This window comes from Plasmodium brasilianum, chromosome 14 (genome assembly GCF_023973825.1).
Source record: "Plasmodium brasilianum strain Bolivian I chromosome 14, whole genome shotgun sequence".
NCBI classification, from domain to species: Eukaryota; Apicomplexa; class Aconoidasida; order Haemosporida; family Plasmodiidae; genus Plasmodium; species Plasmodium brasilianum.
In genome coordinates, this window is record NC_090127.1 from 1215744 (window position 1) to 1241187 (window position 25444).

The window sequence follows — 25444 nt, forward strand, 5'->3', positions numbered from 1 at the left end:
ACAGCAAAATATAGAGGAGTGCACCATGAGTGATACTTATATATGTATATATGTATATATATATATATATATATATATATATATATATACCTACAGTGTAGTTGTTTATACGGGGGCATGTGCACCTGTGCGTGTGCTTTTCATCCGTTCTAATAATCAAATGGGAGCTCAACTACCCCTTCTCAAAATAAAAGTAAAAATGAACACAAAAATAGACAGCCGTACTTTTCTGACAAATTAAAAGTAAAACATTGGTATACAGCCTTTTTTAATAATAAGTCATATTGCAACGCTGATAATTTTAGTTTTTAAAAAAATTTATATTCTCCCTTTTTTCACTAATTTGTATCAACATGAATACACATTCCTATGGCATGTAGGCATGTGGGCAGGAAAGTAAGCTTATATACATAAATGCAAAAATGCATATATACACATATATATATATATATATATATATATGCTTATACAACAGAATCTGGGAAAAAAGGGTTACGCAGTTGATACACAGTTATTTGGGGGGTAAAATAACAAAGCAATCTTCAGTTAATTCTGGGCAGTTTTTCATTATCACGTCTATAATATTGTGTTCTACATCTCCCTGCGAAAAGTGGGTGATAAAATTGGGGATTGAGTTGGCAAAAGTGGGAACATAAACTGAATATATGTATACGTATGTGCATGGATATATGTGTGTATGGGGATATATATGTATGGGGATATGTGTGTATGGGGATATATATGTATGGGGATATGTGTATATGGGGATATGTGTATATGGGGATATGTGTATATGGGGATATGTGTATATGGGGATATGTGTATATGGGAATATGTGTGTATATATTTTTGCGTGTATGCATGTATGCTTGTTTCTAGATTGCATTGTGTGGGATTACTTGTATGTCTATCTGGTCAGGATTATTATCAGTGCCCTTTATAACCGAGGATCCACATGCATAAAAGCGAGAAAATATCTTGGCAATTTTTTCTAATTTAACATACTGATGCAGTCCTGTTACAACTGTTACAACTTTTTTTCGTGCTCTCGTTTTTCTCTGTATTGTTATTTTTTGAGTTGTCTAAGAACAAAAAAAAAAAAAAAAATTATGAAAACGAAAAATAAAATAAAAATATAAAAAAATAGAACACTGGATGCTTATATGCGCTTACAATATGCAGCATTACGATCGCTATAACTCCTGTGCTCAGTTAAGCAGGCGTATATATACACGTCCATGTACATATATACATATGTATATATATGTATATGTATGCATGGATGCACTTCCTTACATTTTGAGGTGCCTCCTTTGTCTTCCTTTTACTGCTACTTTCTGCGTTATTGCTCACAATATCATAACTAAATTTCTCTTTGTTCATTTCTTTGCATTCATTGAAAGCATTCCCGTACTCGCAGTATTCATAGGGCATTGTACACACTGCGAAGGAAGGTGCATATAAAAGGAAAGTAACAATAAAAACAGAGCAAATGATCATAACAAAGCGATGATCATAACAAAGCGATGATCATAACAAAACGATGATCGTAACAGAATAATGATTAAAAGGGAGTAATACTTAAAAGGAATAATAAAACGGAAGTAAAAATAAGACGTATTCTCCCGCTTATGCTGTATATCTATACTACATAAATCAAAGAGTGGAAGCCATGAACATGCTTGTGAGAGCGTATATATATAAATGCCATAAAATGTCTAAGGTGTTATAACAACTTCACAACAAATGGAAAAAGAAAAAGCAGGGTAGGAGCGTGCAGGTGCATGTACGAACACACGAACACATGATATACATGATGTGCGCGCTAGGTCGACATAAGAAAAAAAGGCTGTATCTCGTGTTTGATATTCCCCTTCTCACCTTTACAGTATTCCACGTTAACTACTTCATATTTCTTTTTACTCTGGAGGGAAGTATTTTCTCCTAAATAATCCTGTTTATCCGTATTATTATGTTTTACATCATCTTCAATATCATTTATATTTTCTTCATTTTGTTTGTTACTACTTTTTTTATCGCTGTAATTATTATCATTACTATCTTTGTTATTAGCCAATGAAATTTTATTGTTTGAAGAACCTTTAAAATTTTGCTTCTTAAGTTTTTTTTCTTCTTTTTTATTTTTCATTTTCATAAGTCTTAGTTTTCGGTGAGATATCTTTTCCGGTTCTTCCAAGTCGACCTCCGCGTCCGATGTTAATTTTATTTTATCAAATTGTTCTTGTAACTCCTCCATCTTTTTTTTTTTTTTTTTTATTCAAAAAAAAAAAATAATATTCGCTTTCTTTTTTTTCACGTTTTATCCTTTTTCTTACCTATGACTTATTATATAATATGCTCTTGAGCGAAAATACTACTTACGGAGGTAGTAAAAATATTCCCCAAAATTTTTATGTAAAAAAAAGCTCTTGTATTCTTTTTGAGATAAACCTAACAAAAATACTTTTTGCCATTTTAAAATTAAATTATAATACTACTGTATTGATCGCATTCACATAATACTTGTTCATGTGGTACACAGATGAAGTGTGCACAATGAGAACGAACTGTGTAATGATAATGTGAGCTAAACGTAGTGCAGCGATATATGCAATATGCGTAAGTAACAGTTTTTGCAATATGTACATGTACCAAATTTTGCAATATGTACATGTACCAAATTTTGCAGTATGTTGTGTATGTAATAAAATATACAGTGTTCGAAATTTTTTGGATTGTGTTAAGATCTCAACATACAGGAACATATATATAAAGTTGGTACCTATATATTGAAGTAATAAATGTAATTTATTAATGTACATATATATGTACATACGTATGTGAACAAGCGCACATGTATATTTAAATGGGGAAATATTGTTTTGCTCATTTATTTCTATATATTTATATGTTCATATTTATGTTTGCTTCTTCTCAATATGTTTGCGTATTTTTATTTTTTTTTTTTAAATTATGAAATATCACTATTATGAAAAAAAAATTATACAATTAGGATATCGACAATATTAAGAAGTTTTTTAAGCTAAACAATTTTCGAACAGTGAGAAGTGTTACATATGAGTATATACGTATATATATATATATATATATATATGTATATATAACTACACACATATATGCGTATATTTATATATATTTACGGTATGACATACAAATAGTATCTGTGCACGTATAACTAACGCTGTTATATAAACACCTAAGCTTTTCTCTCTGTTATTTTTTGTTAAAGCTTTTTTCTGAACTTGTTCAGTCGATTGACATATTATCAACTACATAATTATGTATATTTTAAGAAAACGGTAAATTTCGTTTTGCCGTATATTTCTTTTATACGTACAGACGCGTGTATAAAACTTTTAATTGTTAAAAGGGAATACCCTTATTTGATTTTATTTTGTCCTGTTTTGTCTTGCTTTGCTTTGCTTTGCTGCGTTTATTTATTTATTTATTCATTCATTTATTCATTTATTTATTCATTCATTTATTCATTTATTCATTTATTTATTTATTCATTTATTTATTTATTCATTTATTTATTTATTTATTTATTCATTTATTTTATTTATTTATTTTTTTATTTATTCATTTATTTATTTATTTATTTATTTATTTATTCATTTATTCATTTATTTTATTTATTTATTTTTTTATTGCTTCACGTTGCTACTTCAGTAATAAACTGGAAGCAAATACTGTCAGCGGAAAAAAAAAATTATGTATTCAAGTGGACACTCATATATGCTTTAACACATGTATATATAACATATTATATATTACATATTACATATTACATATTACATATTACATATTACATATTACATATTACATATTACATATTACATATTACATATTACATATTACATATTACATATTACATATTATATATTACATATTATATATTATATATTACATATTACATATTATATATTACATGTGCAAGTATATATACTCGTATATGTGTGTACGTCGTGGCCTATAATTTGTTTAGGCCTCTCTTATCAATTTAATAGAGGGATTCAAAATAGTAAGGGCATAAAAAAGGATCTAGTTGCGCATACTATATATTTTTTTAGTCGCAATAAAAATGAACAAAATTTAGAATTAATAAGAACCGCTTCAGTTGTACCACTGACAGGGCTAAAAATATTTTAAAAACATATGCGTGCAATTATGTACTTGGGGGAATATTTGCGCGTATTAAAAATACTGCGCTTATTAAAAAGCCTTTTTCGAACTTTAATTACTTCTATTGCACATTTATGTTGGTTCAGATTTTGTATGATGAACAGAGAACACAAAAGTACAGCTTGTTTTATTTTAATTACAATTTTGTGAAACGTTGTATCAAATACTGCACTTTGCACATGTATTTGTACTTGTATTTGTACATGTATTTGCACATGTATTCGTACGCGTGTATTTATACGTGTGTGTTCTTGCAAGGATGTATATCCATGTACACACATTAATCGTCCACGTACCTCTAAGCTTATGTACGCATATTCCTGTTGAGAACTCGCTTCTTTCTCCGCTTCGAATATTTATTTAACTTTCTTTTTAATTTTTATGTATCTTAAAATTTAAACAAATATACAAAGCTTAACTCGTAATTGTCATTTATTTTGTTCTATGTAATTTAAAAAAAAAAAAAAAAAAAAAAAAAAAAAAAAAAAAAAAAAATGCAATAAAATAATTTTCACAGTTGATAATTTACCGTATATATAAATAACAATTATTTTTATTTTTTTTTGGATAGCTTAGTAAACCAAAATACCATGTATCAAATTAAAGAAATCATGATGATAAAACGCAAATTTTTAGCATGTCACGTATAAATTCGTATATATATAAATATATATATAAATATATATATAAATATATATATAAATATATATATTTTTTTTTTTTTTTTTTTTTTTTACATGACGCATTTGTAATTTTAGCTACTTTTTGTTCATTTATATTATACCCTAAAATACAGGAATACTAAACCTTCATACATATTATGAACTTACATGACTCAATAATGAACTTTGAAAAATGTGTACGTTTTTTAAAAGATAATTTTGTAAACATTGACATAAAAAAAATTGAAAAAGAAACAAAATTATATTTTCATAATAAATTACAGTCATGTGAGTCTCAAGGGAAAGAAGCGTATCAAATAGATGACAATGCGTTGATGGAATTGATGAATATTATATCGAAAATTAATGGAAAAGAGGATGATGGATATATGGATCTTCAACATGACAAAAGAGAAGAAGGTGAATGCATGCATAATGAGAATGCTTTGCATGGTTATGAGAAGGGAGAAGTAAACTTAAACGAGGAGGAAATAAACTTCAAAGGAGCAATAAATTGTAGAAACGGCAAAAGGGATCATCAAAAAAATGTTTTAAAAAATAAAAGGAATCATAGTATACGTGCACACAGTGACAATTGCAATAGTTATGGTAATATTAATAGTAGTAAAAGGAGCAGTGATAGTAAAAGGAGAAGTGATAGTAAAAGGAGCAGTGATAGTAAAAGGAGAAGTGATAGTAAAAGGAGCAGTGGTAGTAACAGTAGCAGTAACAGTAGCAGTAACAGTAGCAGAACTAGGAGCCACAAAAGGTGCGGTATCGAGGAGGAAAGGAGTACTAGCTATGAGGGAGGGATAAAGAAAGGGGAAGACAAAAAAGGAGCAGTAGTAAATTTAAATAGCAAGGGGAATCACTTCAAAATAGAACAGGAAAAGAAGGAATGGTTAGATGACAAAAAGGAGATAACTTCATGCAGTGAACAGGATATATTGCTTAAGAATCTAAAAGACAAAATATTGCAAAATGAATGCTCTCAAAACAAGTATGGACAAATGGACAAAGGGCACCACTTCACTGAGGAAGAAGAAGAGGGTAAGGATGAAAATGAGGAGATGAAAAATAATTGCGTGGAAAAAACGAACAGAACATTTTTGGAAGTACTGTTTCGAAAGCCTTTACTAGAGAACGAACACATAAAACGAAATATAGCTTCCAAAAACTTCTATACGATAGGTGAAGACGTGCTTGTCAACTTGACAATTGTATTAGATAGAATTATATTACAATTAATAAGTCATTATAAAGAAAAAAAGATAGCAATACAAGAACAAGAATTACATTTTGAAAATTTTTTTATAGTATTATATAAATTGCTTAGCAATATAAGTTATCATTCGAAAGAAGAGAAATTCAAAACTATTAAATTTAGTAATAGTCAGATAAGAAATACCTTTTTAACAAGTGATGATATATTTAATTTATCCAAATTATTATTTGAGATACTAAGCTTTAACACAAATTATGCTAATACGGATGTGCAATATCAAAACGATGCGCAACTTGATGATGAACGTAGTGATTCAATCTGTCAGTATGATCATATGATATGGAAATTTGAAAATAATCTTACGGATAAGGAGTCTATATTGTTCGACTTTGTTTTATCCTCTGTTAATATTATTATGAACATGATGAATAAAAAGGTACCACGAATTAGTACCAGTAGTGTGAAAATCTACCAAGCGGAAGATAAAAGAGAACAAATAAATCAAAATGATCATTCTAATAATAAATTATTTTTAGAAAAAATAAAAAATTTACAAAATTTATCGAACAGTATTGCACCAGCTACGAATAATAAACTACTTGTTATTCATCAAAAAAATATGCAAGAACAACAAGCTTTGAATGATATTAGAAAACTGCATAACGAAAAATATAACACTCATAAAAATTATTGTAATGACAAGAATGACAAACACAGGTACTCAGGTAAGATAACTAATAATAATAGGAGCAGTCATAATGTATGGAATAATAATGAAAAAGCAAATAATCGTTCGAGGGAGAACCTTTTTTTTAATAACAATAAGGATGAAAACCAAAATAGCAACTCAATAAAAGGCAAGAAAAAAATAAAGCATTTTTTCAAAAATTTGTTTAAAAAAGATTAAGCGGTATAAAGGTAAAACATTTTGAAGGAAAATGGTAGTACCATCCACCTTTTTCTTTTTTTTTTTTTTTTTTTTTTTGTATGCAGCGTATTACGTTATTTTATATATCCACATACATGCACGCGTGCAGGTCTACATTTGTGTTCATATATATATATATATATAAACCCCTCCTGCATACGAGTAAATATGGGCGCATATTTACCCTTTCACTTATTATTATATTGTGAAACTGCTCCCTTCTTTGTCTTATGCATATTTTGAAGCTAATTATTTTATTATTATTATTTTTTTTTTAAGTATCTATTTTTCATCGTAACAACTAAATTTTCCAAAATTTTACTTTATTCTTAAATCATTCTCATCATAATTTTAAAACAATTTTTTTTTCTTATTAATTTTAATTTTTGTATATAGCATAGTAATATAATGCGTATAAAATACATTTGAAGATATTTTAGCCTAAAGCATAAAACTTTAATTTTGTTAACGGTTTACAGTTTTAAACTCGTCCATTTTAGTATGTACGTGTTCACGTATGTGTGCGTACAGCTGTAAATATGCCCATTGCATACATACATACATATGAAAACGCATGTATATAATAATATGTAATATCAAACTTTTGGAAGTTGGACCAAGCTAGATCTTTTCTATTTATCCATTCATTCCTTTTTCGAATAACATTTTAAGGAATTTCTACGGACAAATCTACAGGCGCATATGAAACTGAAATTGTTGAAGTTGTTGAAATTGCTAAAGTCGATAACGCTACAAAAGTAGTGGATACTGTTAAAGTAGCACTTTATCATTATATATAAGGTGTTCCCCCATACCCCCCAAAAAAAAAAAAAAAAAAAAAATTATGCAGCAAAGTTGATAGAAAAATTAAGGAAATAATTTTAAACAAAATAAAGCACAAAACTGTAAATCAGCCAGAAGGTTAGAAAAAAAATGATTTTACAAGAAATTGTCATTTTGTTTTATTTTGTTTTGACTTTATTTTGATTTATTTTATTATTATTATTATTATTATTATTATTATTATTTTTTTTTTATTTTTTTTTTTTTTTTCTTTTTAATAAAGCAAGTGGAACCATCTCTCTTGCGGTAGCTCGACTGAAATTTTCCGAACACTGGCTGACATATATTTTAATTTTATAAATTTTGCTGATCTGCTACTTTTTTAAAAAGTTAAATTATTCTCCATTATACGTTAAAGTACATACATTCCATAAAATTTTTACTAAATGTTTTGGGTGTTTCTTGTGCACCATGTTATATTAAATTTTTTGTAACAAAAAAAAAGAAAATGAAAATGAAAATGAAAATGAAAAAGAAAAAGAAAATGAAAATGAAAATGAAAATGAAAATGAAAATGAAAATGAAAATGAAAATGAAAAGAATATAAAAGAAAAGACGGAAGAGATAAAAATAAAAGAAATAAAAAAAGGAAAAACGTACATCTCCGTAATGTTATTGAATTAGGTAGAGGAAGTTCTATTACTATACGAGTAATTTTTTTAAAGCGCAATAAACTAAATAGATAGTGACAAATGCAAATATACACGAATATATACAGATGTACATTTGAATGTATATAAGTACACATATACATTTACATATATATACACATATACATTTACATATATATACACATATACATTTACATATATATATACATAAATGATGCGTTTACATAATTAAGTGTACGCCTGTTAGGAAAACTTTATATTAAAAATTATTTAGAGCTACGTTCATATAAATCATAACAAAATGTTTATGGATGATACATCCAGTGAACTCTTTACATTATGTCCAATACATTTGTTAGTTATTATGAGTGTAGTTATTTTATTTTTTTTTTAAATGGATTGGGAAAAAATATTAATTTTTTCATCATATGTAAATAAACATGTATTTTGACATCTCTTTTTAATAAAAAAAATAAAAAAAGTACTTACATATTTTTTGTTTTTTTGTTTTTTTGTTTTTTTGTTTTTTTATTTTTTGTTTTTTTGTTTTTCTTTTTTTTTGATTTTTTTAATTCTTTATTCTATCATTCTTTTTGGCTAATTATTAAATAGCTATAATTACACATAGGGGGTAATAATACAAAAACGATTTGGGGGAAAATATGATTGCAAAAAATGAAACATAAAAAAAGGAGAAAAAATAAAGAATAAGGAAAACAGTATACATGTGATAGTTTAGTAAAGAAAAAACGAAAATAGCAAAAAAGGGGCATTATTAATACATACATATAGTAGTATATATATATATATATATATATATATATATATATATATGTACATAATACATTATGAATGTACTATTTTTTCCTTTTGATTTTTCTATATACTCATTGTTCGTTGCATTAACTTTTTTTTTATAAAATTTTATATTTACTCGTACATGACGTGTTAAATGTATTTACGATCGTGTATAACAGTAAGTATATATATATATATATATATTATATATATATATATATATATATATATATATATATATATATATACATATGCATATACATATACATATGCATATACATATACATATGCATATACATATGCATATACATATACATATATGTAAGATGGATGTATGCTCATTAAAAATATACACAAATTTTTTTTTTTAAAAAAGAAAAATAGTACAAATATTTATTTTAAATTTGAATAACTAAAATAATTTGTATAAAAAAAAAAAAAAATTTCTTGTTAAAAGGAAAAAAGATAAATTCGTTTTTTATCAAAATATTTTAGAGTTTTTAAGAAAAAATGTATGGTTAATTTTTTTGTAGTTAAAAGATTTATTTTTTAATATCCATTTATATCATTTATATATTTATACATTATTTTTCAGAAGAAATGAGTAAAGAAAAATGTAATAAAATGTACTTTTATTTAAATATTCATAATATATATATATATATATACTTACATAAACATACATTTTAGAAGCGTATTATTCATATGTATATACATATATATATTTATATATATACATACATAAATGAACACAAGTGAGAACTAAAATGGCAAAACTGAGAACGAATTAGATAAATATATTGAGAATTACAAAAGAAAAATTCAAAGTTATTGTATTTTTATTGTACACTATTTATATGACGTATTAAGAAAAAACTGTACTAGTATTATATGTACATATATACGTATATATGTATATATATATTTTATATATACTTATGTAGTACAAATTTTAAATATAGTTATACATCATATATATAATACATATATATGTATAAGTATACGTGTACGTACATGTACGCTGAATATTCAAGTACATAATAATATTCTATGCATATTTATTTTAACTATAATAAATAATAATAATAAATAAATATATATATATATATATATATATATATAACATTTAAAAGAGAACATAAGGAAAGGTACAGTAATTACCTATTTGATGAGAATATATGATATATATTTATATATAATAAGTTAATATATGCAGTAAGTATATATAAGTACATATATAAAGTATATATATATTTTGAGTAACTGATTGCAGCTTTTTTAAGAAAATTGTTTTTACATAGCCCCACAATTATGACCATAAAATTTTCTTTATATGTATCTAAAAAAAAAAGTACGATTTAAAAATTAAATTTTTAATTTATAAGTAGTTATTTAAAATAGTAAAATAGGATAAAGTAAAATAAGATACAGTAAATTAAGAGAAAAAATAAGATATAGTAAATTAAGAGAAAAAATAAGATATAGTAAATTAAGAGAAAAAATAAGATATAGTAAATTAAGAGAAAAAGTAAGATATAGTAAATTAAGAGAAAAAGTAAGATATAGTAAATTAAGAGAAAAAGTAAGATATAGTAAAATAAGAAAAAAAAAGAGAGAGGAAAAAAGAAGATTAATAATAAAGTGTATAAGAAAAAAAATTCTAAAAAAAAAAAAAAAATTAAGTACATATTAATATAACCATAAAAGATTGAAAAGAAAAATAATTAATATAAAACTGAACAGTAAAAATTGAACAGAGTAAAAATAAAGAAGAATCAAAATTAAGTATAACAAAATAAAGTAGATATCACCTTTTACATGAAACAGGAGCAGGATTCGTTATTTAAAAAAAAAGATATATTATTTCAAGTTAGTTCGGACTATTTGATAATTATTAAAAATAAAACAGTGCCTCTAGCTTATTAACCTTAAATTTTTTTTTTAACGTTTTATGTTAAAATGGTAAGTCGGAACAACTATATATATATATATATATATATATTATTTGTATAATAGTAGCAATAGTAGTAAGATGCATACGAATATGTGTACATGACTTTGTATTTGTTTAACTATCTATTATGTACATACATATGCCTGTGCGTTTTCACGAAGATACGTGGAAAAGGTGATAATAAGAAAATCAGAAAATCAGAAAATTAGAAAATTAGAAAATTAGAAAATTAGAAAATCAGCACGGAAGTAGCGGCTCTACATATACGCGCATATCTATATATATACATATACGTATGTATGCATGGATGGGCGTATTGTTGCTGCGTGTTATGCTACATCAGCTTGCATATATCTATATATATATATATATATATGTTTATGTATATACCATTTTTAGTCATAAATATACACGCCTGTTTTTTCCCTTATTTTTTATGTAACAATTTGTGCACAAAAATTAAGATAATCCTTAAGCGTTTATATATTTATTTTATTCAAGTTGTTTCATTACATTCAGTCCAAAATATTTTTTTTTTTTGTATTTACTTATTCGTGTTTCATTTTGCTCTGTTTATTTATCCATCTTTCGTGTTTGTATAATATATACTCATAACGGGTGCATAATTATAATAACAGTGTGTAAACAATATATGCTTGCATCATTTTTATGTTTGTTTTACTGCGTACACTGCAGTGATTATATGCGCGCTTTATGCAATGCGTTAAATTTTTTGGCATAGTACTTGTATCAATTTAATTTTTAATTATTATTTATTAATTTTTTGTTCATTTTTTGTTCATTTTTTGTTCATTTTTTGTTCATTTTTTTTTTTCTCTCCCCCCTTTGTACAGAGAATATTACTGTTCGGAGATGAAAACTTTAGCTTCTGTAACGGATTTTTGTTGGAGCATGAAAACGACATAGTAGAAGTTTGTAGTTGTTTGAAAGAAAATGAGTTAAAACAGGAAAGTAAAAACAATATACAATCATTATATAAGAATGTAGTAATTCATTATGGTATTAATCCTGTTCAACTAAAATCGAAATTTCCTCCAAATACATTTGATGAACTGTATTATATTTTACCTGGATTGTCATTTCACGGATATCCAGATTTTATTGATCCACAAACAGAAATGTTTAAGTTACGTTTACATTTATTTTGTTTTAGTTTTTTAAAAAGTAGTAAAAATATAATAAAGCCGGATGGTTACGTCTATTTACTATTCCCGGAGGATAATTCTAGTAGTGATGATAATAATAATAGCGGAAGTAGCATCAATAATAATAATAATAGTAACAATAATAGTAACAATAATAGCAGTGTTAACAATAACGCTGCTGCTAATAATAATGATAACAATAGTAGTAATAAAAATGCTTTATCAGCACACGGTAGCACAGATGTGCATAACAAGAAATCGAAACTACCCTTTTTATCCATAGAACCGAAAAAATTAGCTAAATTTTGTAATGTGTATAGAGATAATAGCAAGGATTATAAACTAAATTTTTCTGCATACTCTAATTGGCTGCCTGTTCTATTTAACATGCCAATTGTAAATGAATTTCCCGAGTGGATTAAGACGTGTAAATATTACTGCTTTAAGATGACAGAGCTAGCCAATAATAACAGTAACATGAGTAGTAATAATAAGAATAAAAGTAATAAAGTAAGTAACACATCTGAGGATACTACCAATATTGATACTGACCAAAATGGTAGTAATATCATGAACAAGAAAAACGATGAAAGTAATAATCAATTGAATAGTTCCGTTTGCGGAAATCAGGAAGAGAAACGACAAGATGATGACAATGAAAATGCTAGTGGAAATGTAAACGTTAAGGATGGTGCAAACGAGAGAAATAAAGATAATAACAACGAAAGTAATAAAGACAGTAAAAAGGACAGCAATAAAGATAACAATAGTGATAGCAACACGAACAATAATAAGGACAACAATATAGATAACAATAAGGACAGAAATGATCAGAACAGTGGGGAGAATGACGAATCAAGGGAAAAAGTAGAAGATCCAGATGAATATAACGTTTTGAAAATTCCTCCGCAAGTATTTGATTATCCAATCGAAAAGTTGGGTCATGTAAATGAATGCTTTTTGTTTAAATTATATTCAGTTAATAGTAAAAGTATTTTAATTTCTCGACTTACACTTAAATATGATCCAAGAATATCTGGATGGAAAGGGGATAACAAAATGAAAAAAGATATGATGAATAATATGTCTATGAATATGAACAATATGAATATGAACAATATGAATATGAATAATATGAACATGAATAATATGAACATGAATAATATGAACATGAATAATATGAACATGATGAAAAATATGAACAATGTAATGAATGTTATTAAATATAAAGGAGGGAAATATAAAAACAAACCATCGAAAAATGATTTCCAACAACAATATAAAAATAATCTTATGCAAAATAATATGAATTATGGATTAAATAAAAAAGGAAATATGAACCTACCTCCACCTCCTCCTACAAATTTAACCATGCAACCAAATAATGTTAATATACCTAATCAAAATATGAATTATAAACAAGGAAATTTTCCATTTGTTAATAATTTTAAGGGTATTCCTAATAACTTATCACAGAATGTTCAAAACAGCATGCCTACTATTCCTATTAATGTTAATCCAAATCTTTCTACTAATATGATGAACCCTTATATTAATGGAGCCTATAACAACAACATGAGGAATAACATGTACCAACAGAGCATTCCTGTGCCACCCCCAATGAACAACTATAACAAAAAGTAAATACAGCAGCTTAGTCCATATGTTATATGTATACCTATGTATATGTGTTTATATGTGTGTTTATGTATATATACGTATGTATTATATTGTATATATCGGCATATTTGCTTGAGTAGGTGGTTATATATGTTTTTGTATATATATATATATATATATGTAGTTATGTAAACAACACACTTGCGCATCTTGTATTCTTAAGGAAGTTTCCAATTATCGAGTCTTCATGTTTAATGATTTTTGTGAAAACCATTTTCCCGTTTGGTGTGAAAAAGAGGGGGGACAAAAAAAAAAAAAAAAAAAAAAAAAAAAAAAAAAAAAAAGAGAAGAGAAGAAAGGGAAAGAAATTTTCTTTTCATTTTTTACATTTGTATATAGTAATCATTCCTTTTGATGATAAATTTTTTTTAGTTTTAAGAAAATTTTAAAAATTAATTTTTAGAGCTATATAATGAAAAAAAGGCAAAATTTTTTTTTTTTTTTATTTCGCCTTTCCCCCCGTGTGCAATTGTATATTGTATAATGGTGTACCGCGTGCATGTATGTCCAACTTCTCTTAAGTGTTACCACTTATCGTATTTAATTTTGTATATGTAGTAAATATTGTATATATATATTTATTCCTAAATGCATACATGATGTGCTTGAATATATTTATATGTGTAATGTGTGTGCTGTGGTTAATCAGAGTGTGTGTACCTTTCAGCTGTTTATAAATTTTTAAGAATACATATGCTTATTAATACATGAATATATTAGTTGTTCAAAAAAATAAGTGTATATCCTTTTTTTTTAAATATAGGATGATTTACATTTTGTCATGTTTTTGGTGTATTAGTTTGACAATTTGCTCGTATACTGTCCATACCTTGCTACGTATACATTACATGTATATATATATATATATATATATACGTGCAAACATACTTACGTACGTACATATCGATACGCTTGTGTGTATATGTATGTATATATATACGTATATATCTGAAGATACATAAATATGTTGTATGTGCAATATATATATGAACATTTATTATATAAGTGTAAATATATATGTACAAATCTGATTAAAAACATTTGTGTACAATTCATTGTATATAAAAGAAAAAATAAAATAAGAAATTGAGCTAGAGAGAATAAGCGAATGAAGAAGAGATCAAGAAAATGCGAAATGAATGTTGCTCATACTGTGCATTTTGGTATATTTATTTTAATAATTTAATTTTTTTTTTTTTTTTATCTCCGTGTTTTATTTTTTATGTTAGAATTTATCAAGGACATAATATGAATATAAAAAGAAAAAATGATTTGTATAATTGTGAAAACATGGAAAGAAGTTACGACAATTACAACATGAAGGTAAAATTTATATAAGAAATGCATGATGCATCCTTTATTGTACTGTACTGAACGTTTTTGTATTTTTGAAAAATAATGATACATACATGTATGAATATAATATATATATATATATATATATAATACTTATGTATATGTGCTTTTTTTTTCTTTTTTTTTTTTTATCCATACAATATAGCTTTATATTTAATTATATATACCTGTATTGTTTTATTTTGTTTTATATTCCTTTTGTTTGTTTTTATTTTTTAGGATAATTACAAAGCGGATGATGATAATAGTAATTATTCACCCCCCCCTTCTTAATAATTTTTTAACATTACATATGTACATAAGTATACATATATGTATAGATGCGTATTTATGTATATATATATGTGTGTATATATTTATATAGATAGATAACTAATGACTTTGCAAGTCTTTACATGTGTAAATTCGTAAAAAAAATTTTGATGAGTAACTAAAAGACATACGAACACACAAACACACAAACACACACCAACTTATTAAAATGAACATAGAAAAATAATTATTGAAATTTTATTGTACACGTTGTTCTTTAATTTAATAGACAAAATAAAATAAAAAAATATAGAAAAGCGTAAATTATAACGTAATAATGAATAAATTTATTAACACTAATAGAGTGGCATGTAATTTTAAAATATGTGGATGTTTCAAATTCCATCCATTCATGAATAAAGCTATCTAAGCTCGTTAAATATAAATGCAGCTTTTGCGAAATTAAAAAAAGATATTTATGTGTATATGTATAAATGTTGTATGTTTGTATGTATTATGTATGTATGTTTGTATGTATTATGTATGTATGTTTGTATGTATTATGTATTATGTATGTATGTTTGTATGTATTATGTATGCATGTTTGTGTGTATGTATGTATGTATGTATGCATATATACACGTTTTAATATTATTTTCCATTTCAGATATAAATACCGTTAATATATACAATGATGATTACGAGTTTGATCATTGTGATTACAACTCGAGAAATGTAAAGAATATTCATAGCAAAAATGCTGAAGATCCTGACTATTACTTGTAATAAATGAAATATTTAAAAAAGGAGGAAAAAAAATGAATAAACAAGTGAATGATCAAAAGTATAAATTGCATAAATGCATGAGAATAGAAACAAAAAAACAAAAGAAAGAATATACGTGAAGAAAAATGTGAAAAAAAATTAAAAAAATTCAATGGTATTTATAAAAATGTGTACATATATATAATTTTTTTTTTTTTTTTTTTTTACTTTTTTCTAGCTTGAAACAAAGATTGAGAGAATCGAACCACTATGGTACTTATTAGAAAAAGGTTACCACTATAATTATGGACATTAATATATTTTAAATTTATGTAATTATCTCTTTTTTAATTTTCAGTATTTTGTATAATTGTTTACTTATTTAGAAATTCTTTTTCCATTACACATATATATTTGTACTATTTTAAAAGCGACTTGCTTTTTTTTTTTTTTTATTAAATTTTATAATAAATACTATATATATATGTATAAATTTTTTTTAACATATTTTTTCAAGCGTATAATAATAAGTGTTGTCCTTAAATGAAAATTTATAAATTTGTCCTAAGAAAGTTTCTTATTTATTCATATAAACATAAACAGCAAAAAAAAAAAGAAAAAAAGGTAAGAAAAAATCAAACGAAAAAGAAATAAAAAAAAAACAAAAAAACAAATCCGAATAAAACAAAACAAAACAAAATAAAACAAAACAAAACAAAACAAAATAAAACAAAACAAAACAAAACAAAACAAAATAAAACAAAACAAAACAGAACAAAACAAAACAAAACAGAACAAAACAAAACAAAACAGAATAAAACAAAATAAAACAAAAAAAGAACTTATAATATTAATTTTAAAATGATCTATACCTATGTAAAAATTCCCGCATATTTTATATGTATAATAATAGTAAATGAAATAATTTGCATATATTTTTGAGAATAGTTTTTTCACACCCCAAAGTGTTATGCCTTAAGAGTATACATCAAAAAACTTCTCTTTTGTGGATTATTAAATTTCATGAACAAAAAAAAAAAGGTAATTTGTAAAATATTCGTTTCAAATTTTATTTAAAAAATGTGTAGATATTTTGGAAGGTTGACAGTTGAAGGACGATTAGTGAACACAATAATTGCTTCGTACAAAAAGGTGTATATATTTATTATTAAAAAATTGATATTTCAAAAATTTAATAATTATTTTAAAAGTTCAATTTATAAAAATATATTAATGTATTCTCTTTTTTTTTTTTTTTCGTAATTATTAAATAAAAAACTTTTTAAAAAAAAAGGTCTATTGTTCAAAAAGTTGGTCTCTAAATAAAAAAATTCGCTATGACAAAATATAGTGTACACACACATATAAACAGTATTACAACCCCATACGCACTGTAAATATACACAAATATATATATATATATATATATATATATTATATATATATATATATATATATATACGTACTGCACCCTTTTGATGCGTTTATGTAAATTGCAGTAAAATCATTTGTCTTACTAAAAGTTATTTACGTATTACTTATGCACACACACATATATATACCCAATACATATATATATATATATATATATATATATACATATAATAATATTACATGAGAGAATGTTCAAAATTGATAGGGTCTATTACTACTATAATAAATAGGAAGGAATGCGAACTCTAAGTAAATAATAAAATGCTTGTTGATTTAAAAAATGGGGGGAGAAAAAGTAACATATTAAAAGTACTCTCTGGTATTCATAAACACATACATAAAACATAAATACATACATATAGTATACATTAATAAAATCTATAAATGGTCAACAATAATGAAACATGAATACATAAACACCAGATGAGTAAACATGAATAAGTGCATATAAACATAAATATATATATACACACATATATTATCTATATTTATTATACATATTACATATGTATATATATATATATATATATTTTATACTGCACATACATTTCTACAAATAAGCTTTGCACACGTGTTGCGATTAATTTTTGTCCTTATTTAAAAATAGAAATAAAAAAGTAAAACATGAACTCTCACGTTTATTTCAAGGATACAGTTTGGCTATCATTATCAAATTTAAAAACGCCTGAACGCTTTTTAATAAAGAAACCTAATTTAACTTTGAGTCCTTCTGGTTTCTTTACCTTTCCTAACTCGGTTAATTTACTCTTTCCATTTTTTTTTAAAAATGCAACAAGATCTTTTTCAAATTGACTTTCATCACCTAATTTTGTTTTTTTAGATGGTGCATCATTTTTATTATCTAAAGATCTTTTATTTTTATTCTTTTTTTGTCCTTTTTCTTTTTTATCTCCTTTATTTTTTGTACCTGCATCCTCTTCGTCTTCATCTCCTTCTTCCTCTTCCTCATCTTCATCCCCTTCTTCTTCGTCTTCGTCTTCATCCCCCTCTTCATCTTCTTCTTCATCCTCTTCCTCACCTTCTTCATCATCATCTTCTTCATCATCATCTTCGTCTTCATCATCTTCATCATCATCGTCATCTTCTTCATCCTCTTCATCATCATTTTTACCAACGTTTGTTTCATCATCTTCATCAGCTGCTGTATCTTTTTTTTTTTTATTAAGTCCATTTGAAAGTGAATTTTTTAATGTATTTTTTTTTGTTAACATTCTTACTTCCTCATTTTCATATTCATCATCTTCTTCAAACTCCTCTTCATCTTCATCTAAATTATCTTGACCAAATGAAACTTCATAATAACCAACAATATGTACTTCATTTGCACTTCCACTTGTTTTTATTTTTACATCATTTTCCAACATCAAAAATATATCTAATGCAGTATCTTCGCATACGTTTTTCTGTAAACAGCAAATATTATAACAGCCATTTGCATCTTCTACCTGTACATATAACTTTCCTTCATCTTGTGGATTGTTTAAACATGCCCTTGACAGGTGAATAACTGAATACCCGTCCTTAATTTCTGGAACTACCGTTTCGTCCGCTTTTATCACTTTGCCTGTTCATTAAAAAAAAAAAAAAAAACAACATAAGCATTTATTAGCCGCTCATAAATGATCATATTTACAGTTCATAATTACGGAATGTACATACATTATCCATGCATAAATATTTACACAGAACATAAATGTGAACCGTGCATAAATTTTCACATGTACAATTGAAATATATGAACAGTGCATAAATTTTCACATGCACAAATGAAATATATGAACAGTGCATATATTTTCACATGTACAATTTAAATATATGAACGGTGCGTAAATTTTCACATGTACCATTGAAATATATTAACTGCGCATAAATTTTCACACTTACACTATAAATGTATTAACCATGTTCACATACATAATTACAATGTAAACATTTTAAACATTCATACATGAGCACTTTTACAATGTTGAGTGTACGCCATTGTATATATGTTCACTATATGTACATGTGAATATACATATATATATATATATATATATGTACATATGTATGTATATATGCGTACACATACAGCACATATATAAACATGCTTACAAAATTCATTTATATTTACTCATAAACCATGCATAAGTTAGTAAAAAAAAAAAAAAAAAAAAAAAGTCAATCTTATCCAATTAAATTAAACCCTAGTTAATATGTACCTTAAGCATATTCACAATGGTGTATAGCATATGTATAAGATAAAGTACACGCGCATTTACAGTATGCATATATATATTATATATGTAAATGTATACATATAATCAAACATATATATATATATATATATATATATATATATATATATATATATATGAATATATTTAAAATGTAGAGTATGTAATTATTCCTTTTTTAAAATACATTATCTAATATAGAACAAATAGCATCATACATTTTTGAGTTGTTTAATTATATACTTACCGTAAAACATTTTGTACTATATTTTTTTTTTTTTTTCAAAAAAATTATCTTCTTTCTATATGATGTTATTATAAAACTTTAAAAATAAGTTTAACAAATATGTGTTTTCGCAAATTAAAAATAAACAATTAAAGTTTTTGTTTTCCTTTACAAATTATTTCTTAAGTTAAATTTTGAAATTTTATTGTGGATTGGGTAGGGCAATTTTCTTCGAATATAATATATTATTTTTATTTTATAATAACTTCTATTTTTTAATATCAAAATAAATTTATTCCAAGATTTAATGAAATGTAAGTATGTTTATTATATAACAATAAGTGAAACACCATAAAAAATTATCTTAATTAAGGGTATGTATAAATGAATGTATGTTTGTATATATATGTATGCGAAAAAAAAATTTTTTTTTTTATGATGAAAACACATGGGTGTTATTTGTTATATACATACATTGTTTATGTACCTATATATATATTTAGAATACAGTGTTATGTTTTCTTCAGGTGTTAAACGTCATTTTTTATTATACATTTATTATATTTACTTTTTTATCTTGTTTTTATTTATGGCTATAAATCCTTAAAAAGGCCAATAAAAAAAAAAAAAAAAAAAAAAAAGGATCGCATGCAATCTGATAAGAAGAGGTTAAATGGTATTAAACAAGCTTTTTTTTTTTTTTTTTTTTTTTTTCCATTGATTTTGTTATTCTCATCTTATATATAAAAAGGTGGGGGACGGGGCGGAAAGATGTATATAGCTTTTTTAAAGGAGTTTTAAGAATAACTATAAAGTTATTACAGTATACAGATTTTTCTTTTTTAAATTTACTTTAAAATGAATAACAATTAGTACAAAAAAATAGCAGTTTTGTTGTTAAAAAATGCACAAAATAACTGCATAAGCATTTTACATGCTTACATATAGCATGTAAGTAATATTATATTTTATGTATAAATTTAATTATATACATACAACATATATATTTATATAAATATGTATCATATTAGCAAAAATACATCTACATTTTTCCGTTCGAAAAATATTAATGCAGCGTTTACTTGCAACGGACACCTAGCCTTTCCATGTACCAGCAAAATTCAAGTGAAAGAGTGTATAAGTCATCATATACATAAAATAATGAGAATAAAATGAAATTCTACATAAAACGTTACATATATAGAGATATTATATATGCATGTATCATATATATATATATATACATATAACATAATATCTTTTAATGGAAAAAATATTTTTTCCTTATAAATATGAGATATATATACACAAAAAAAAAAAAAAAATAGCATCCCTTTTTTAACGTTTGTAGATCACGAATATATTAATAATAATTAACAATTGAAAAAATTAATAAATCTACATGTAAAAAATATATGAGAAAGTTTAATTTTTTTTTTTTTTTATATATAATATCGATACTTTTAATTCGTATTTTTTATGTGGAATTGTTATACTTTTCAACTCAATCATTAAAAATTTGAAGTATTTACTAAATTATATGTTGTACACATACATTGTACATGTATACAACTAGTTGATAGTTGCGTTTTATTTTTTTACAAAACTATTGTATTCATGATATCCCCTTGTTTTTGTAGAACATATTTGGTAATTTGTAGTTTTTTAAAGAAATTAAAAAAAAAAAAAAAAAAAAAATTATAAATTGGAAAAATTTTAATTTAACTTGATTATTTTAAAATTGCTGTCATATATAATACTCAGTTTTGTTTTTAAATTATACATTTTTTGTGTGTCCTTTATTTATTATGTATCAGTAGGATATATAATTAAATAACTATTCCTTTGCGTATATATGAACAAATATGTATAAGTAAGAGAGTACTTTATACGTACATAATACAACTCAATAGGAATGTTTATTTTTTTTTTTTTTTCATGCCATTTTTTTAGACTCTTGTATAAAAAAAAAAAAAAAAAAAATATTTTAAATAGCAAAATTTACGTATTACATAAAATAAAATACGTGTTTTTTTCATCACTTCATTTCCCCTTTTTTTATTTTTTTAATTTTTTATTTTATTTTAATTATTAACAAACCACCTTTCCTGCTTTTTAATAGTTATTTCATAAATGTAGAAAAAAATGTTAAGGTATACGATATGAACCATACGCATAAAAAGGAATTAATAACAATCTAGCAGCTTAATACAGTTTTAGTAGTTTTAAGTGTTACATTTGAGTAGCCTATATATTAGTAGTATCTTATCAATCTTTTATTTGATAACATGTAGATAACAAATAAAACTATCACGCCATTTTGTTGGCTAATTAAAAAACAAATATTTTTCGAACTGTTCATTTTTTAAAAATTGGAAAATTGGCCTACCATATATCATTAAAAAAAAAAAAAAAATGAAAAATATGGAAATTTCACACAGTGAACAAATTAAAAAATTATCTCCTGCATATTTATTAAAAATTATTTTAAAATATCAAAAATTTTTAAACATATTTTATCAAAATTTGTCCCTTATATATTTATTTTAACAACTGGTGTATATTATATGCAGAGGAAGCATTTTTTTTTTTGTTTCATTGTTTTTTCCCCTTTTTTTCATATTTTACATATCAATAAATCATCTTACATATACATATATATATATACATATTACACATATATTTTTTATATTGCGAATGTTGCCTACTTGCATGCTGTGTTTTTTCAATTTGCCATACTTATTATATTTAGCACACATTTATTACATTTAAGTTAAAAAAATATAATAAAATAAAATATTAAAAAATGTAAGGTCGTTTTAAAAATATCACAGTGCGAAAAAGAAAAAGAAAAGAAAAAAAGAAGTATATTAAGGAAATGTCAAAAAAAGAAAAAAAAGAAACGTGCTTAAGAAATGTCAGAAAAAGGGAGAACAAATTTAAAAGTTGAAAAATAAATATTAAAAGAAGTTTTAAGTTTTTTAAATATAAAAATACAAAGTCGAATATGGCTCTTACATAATTTGAACAGTGCAAAATTTGTTCCTTTTAAACATAAGAACATCACTACTGTCAAGTAGGCAAAAACACATTTTAACTCCGTGTATTGATGATATGTTGTTTTATTTTAATAATATATAATTAAATTGCACTATATTTAAATTTAGGAAAATATTCTAAGAAATTTATTTGGTTTCAAGTTTTACTTTGTTTATTTATCAGTTTTCTCATTTTAAAGCCTCTCCATTTTTAGTCTATTCACTGTAAGCATATGTATTGTGAGAATACTCATTGTAAAAGCGTTTTCACTGTAAGCAATTTCATTGTAAAAGCATATCCATTTTTAGCCCATTTATTGTGAAAGCATATCCATTTTTAGCCTATTAATTGTAAGCTGTGCCATTTTTGGCTCATTACTTTTTTTTTCCTTTTTTGTAACCACATTTATGAGAAAAATCAAGAAACATTTAACGCTACTGTTTTTACTTAAAATAAAAAATATGAAAAGCGAAAAACATGAAAATATGTTGATGGCTATAGCCCAAGATTTTACCTCCATAGATGATTTAATAGAAACGTTTTTATCATTTCTAGAATGTAAGACTGATTATTTTCATTTAATGATGAGTGAAGACGATATACAAACTCTATCTAAAAGATATGATGGCGATATACTAAAAAACATTTTAAGTAATAATAGACGTGGGTTTAAAGCACATAACAGGGAACAAAATTTAATGAAATTATTTCGAAAACATCAATTAAATTATATAATTAAAGAACAACCTTATATAATTGAAAATGAAGAAATAAAAAATAAATATTTACCACCTTGCGATGAATTAAAAAAATTAAATAATTTTAAAATTCTAGAGACTAAGAATACACAAAAGGCGGAGCAAGAAAAAAGAGACTCTGCACCAATTCCATTTAATACCGTTACAAGTAACATAACAAAATATTTTTTTATAGGGCGAAAAAAAATAAAAAATGGAAGAAGCTGATAATAATGTTGTTCCTGTACATGTTCATTTTTTCCAAATATTGTCATTTACATAACTAAGCATACATGTATACACCTATACATGTACACTTACATATATATATATATATATATACCCGCGTGTACGCATGCACATTTTTGCGGCCTAGGTGAAAATCATATATCAACATGGAACGGCGGGAAAACTGAAAAATATTTTTGGAATCAGACTTTAAACGAAATAAACATAGAAATGCCCATGTATAAAGAAGTTAAAACTAGCGAAATAAACGTTGAAATATCGAATAAAAATATGAAAGTCTGTCACTTGAGTAAGCTGAAAAGGAAAAAAAAAAAAAAAGAAAACTAACCAGTAATATGCTAATGCATAAAGTAAATGTGATATGATTAAATATATTTGACTGTTTTATTTTCTTTTTTACCTTTTTCCTTTTGTTCTTTTTCAAGACGAACTAAAATTGGAAGGGACCTTTTATGAAGAAGTCAACAAACAGGAATGTATGTGGAATATAGAAGATAAAAAGAAAATAATATTTTTTTTAGAAAAAAAAAGAGAAAATTGGTGGCCTTGTGTATTAAAGGGAGATCCTGAAATCGACACAACAAAAATCGAATCAAAAAAGAATTTAACCGATTTTGATGAAAAAACGCAAGGAGAAATAAGGAAATTTTTGCATAAACAGAAATTGTAATTTTACTTGAAAAAAAAATATATATATATATATTTGCATTATATCTTATTTTTATTCGTAAAAATAGATACTCTAAAACGTTTGAAGGCTTGATTTTACATTTACATTGGTTTTCAAATAGCGTCTACACGTATATGTATATATCTATAAATGGTTTAATAAAAATTTCTATATATGCGGAAAATATAACCGCTTAAAAATTAAAACAATATATACAATTAATAAATCGATTTAGTATGTCATCCTAGAATTAACATATCTTTTTTTTCCTTTTTTTTTTTTTGTGCAGAAAAAATGAAGATATTGCATCATCTGAAGAATTAAGAGAAGAGGTTTTGCTAAAAAATGTGATGGATAAAAAAAGATATCCATTTATCAATTAAAAATTTTGCTAAACGAATGTTAA

At 24.7% G+C, this 25444-nt stretch overlaps 6 protein-coding genes across 6 annotated transcripts; 4 read left to right on the plus strand and 2 right to left on the minus strand.

Moving 5' to 3' along the window:
- Positions 1–511: 511 nt before the first annotated feature.
- MKS88_005489 (translation initiation factor SUI1) lies at positions 512–2257 on the minus strand (the record flags this gene model as incomplete). Its single annotated transcript, XM_067218755.1, has 4 exons — positions 512–601; positions 900–1082; positions 1297–1442; positions 1882–2257. The coding sequence occupies 4 exons, from the start codon at positions 2255–2257 to the stop codon at positions 512–514; spliced, it is 795 nt and encodes a 264-aa protein (XP_067070699.1).
- Positions 2258–5047: 2790 nt separating this feature from the next.
- Positions 5048–7000, plus strand: MKS88_005490 (PUB domain-containing protein; the record flags this gene model as incomplete). Its single annotated transcript, XM_067218756.1, has 1 exon — positions 5048–7000. The coding sequence occupies one exon, from the start codon at positions 5048–5050 to the stop codon at positions 6998–7000; it is 1953 nt and encodes a 650-aa protein (XP_067070700.1).
- Positions 7001–7723: 723 nt separating this feature from the next.
- MKS88_005491 (uncharacterized protein) lies at positions 7724–8488 on the plus strand (the record flags this gene model as incomplete). Its single annotated transcript, XM_067218757.1, has 3 exons — positions 7724–7779; positions 7872–7942; positions 8310–8488. The coding sequence occupies 3 exons, from the start codon at positions 7724–7726 to the stop codon at positions 8486–8488; spliced, it is 306 nt and encodes a 101-aa protein (XP_067070701.1).
- Positions 8489–11232: 2744 nt separating this feature from the next.
- On the plus strand, positions 11233–16730 carry MKS88_005492 (uncharacterized protein; the record flags this gene model as incomplete). Its single annotated transcript, XM_067218758.1, has 6 exons — positions 11233–11235; positions 12082–14033; positions 15303–15396; positions 15649–15676; positions 16349–16463; positions 16685–16730. The coding sequence occupies 6 exons, from the start codon at positions 11233–11235 to the stop codon at positions 16728–16730; spliced, it is 2238 nt and encodes a 745-aa protein (XP_067070702.1).
- A 1788-nt stretch (positions 16731–18518) lies between these two features.
- On the minus strand, positions 18519–20374 carry MKS88_005493 (NPL domain-containing protein; the record flags this gene model as incomplete). Its single annotated transcript, XM_067218759.1, has 2 exons — positions 18519–19465; positions 20365–20374. The coding sequence occupies 2 exons, from the start codon at positions 20372–20374 to the stop codon at positions 18519–18521; spliced, it is 957 nt and encodes a 318-aa protein (XP_067070703.1).
- A 3415-nt stretch (positions 20375–23789) lies between these two features.
- On the plus strand, positions 23790–25421 carry MKS88_005494 (CS domain protein; the record flags this gene model as incomplete). The annotated part of the gene is made up of 4 exons (XM_067218760.1): positions 23790–24288; positions 24496–24657; positions 24794–25034; positions 25328–25421. 4 exons carry the CDS (start codon positions 23790–23792, stop codon positions 25419–25421), a joined length of 996 nt encoding a protein of 331 aa, XP_067070704.1.
- Between the last annotated feature and the right edge of the window lie 23 nt (positions 25422–25444).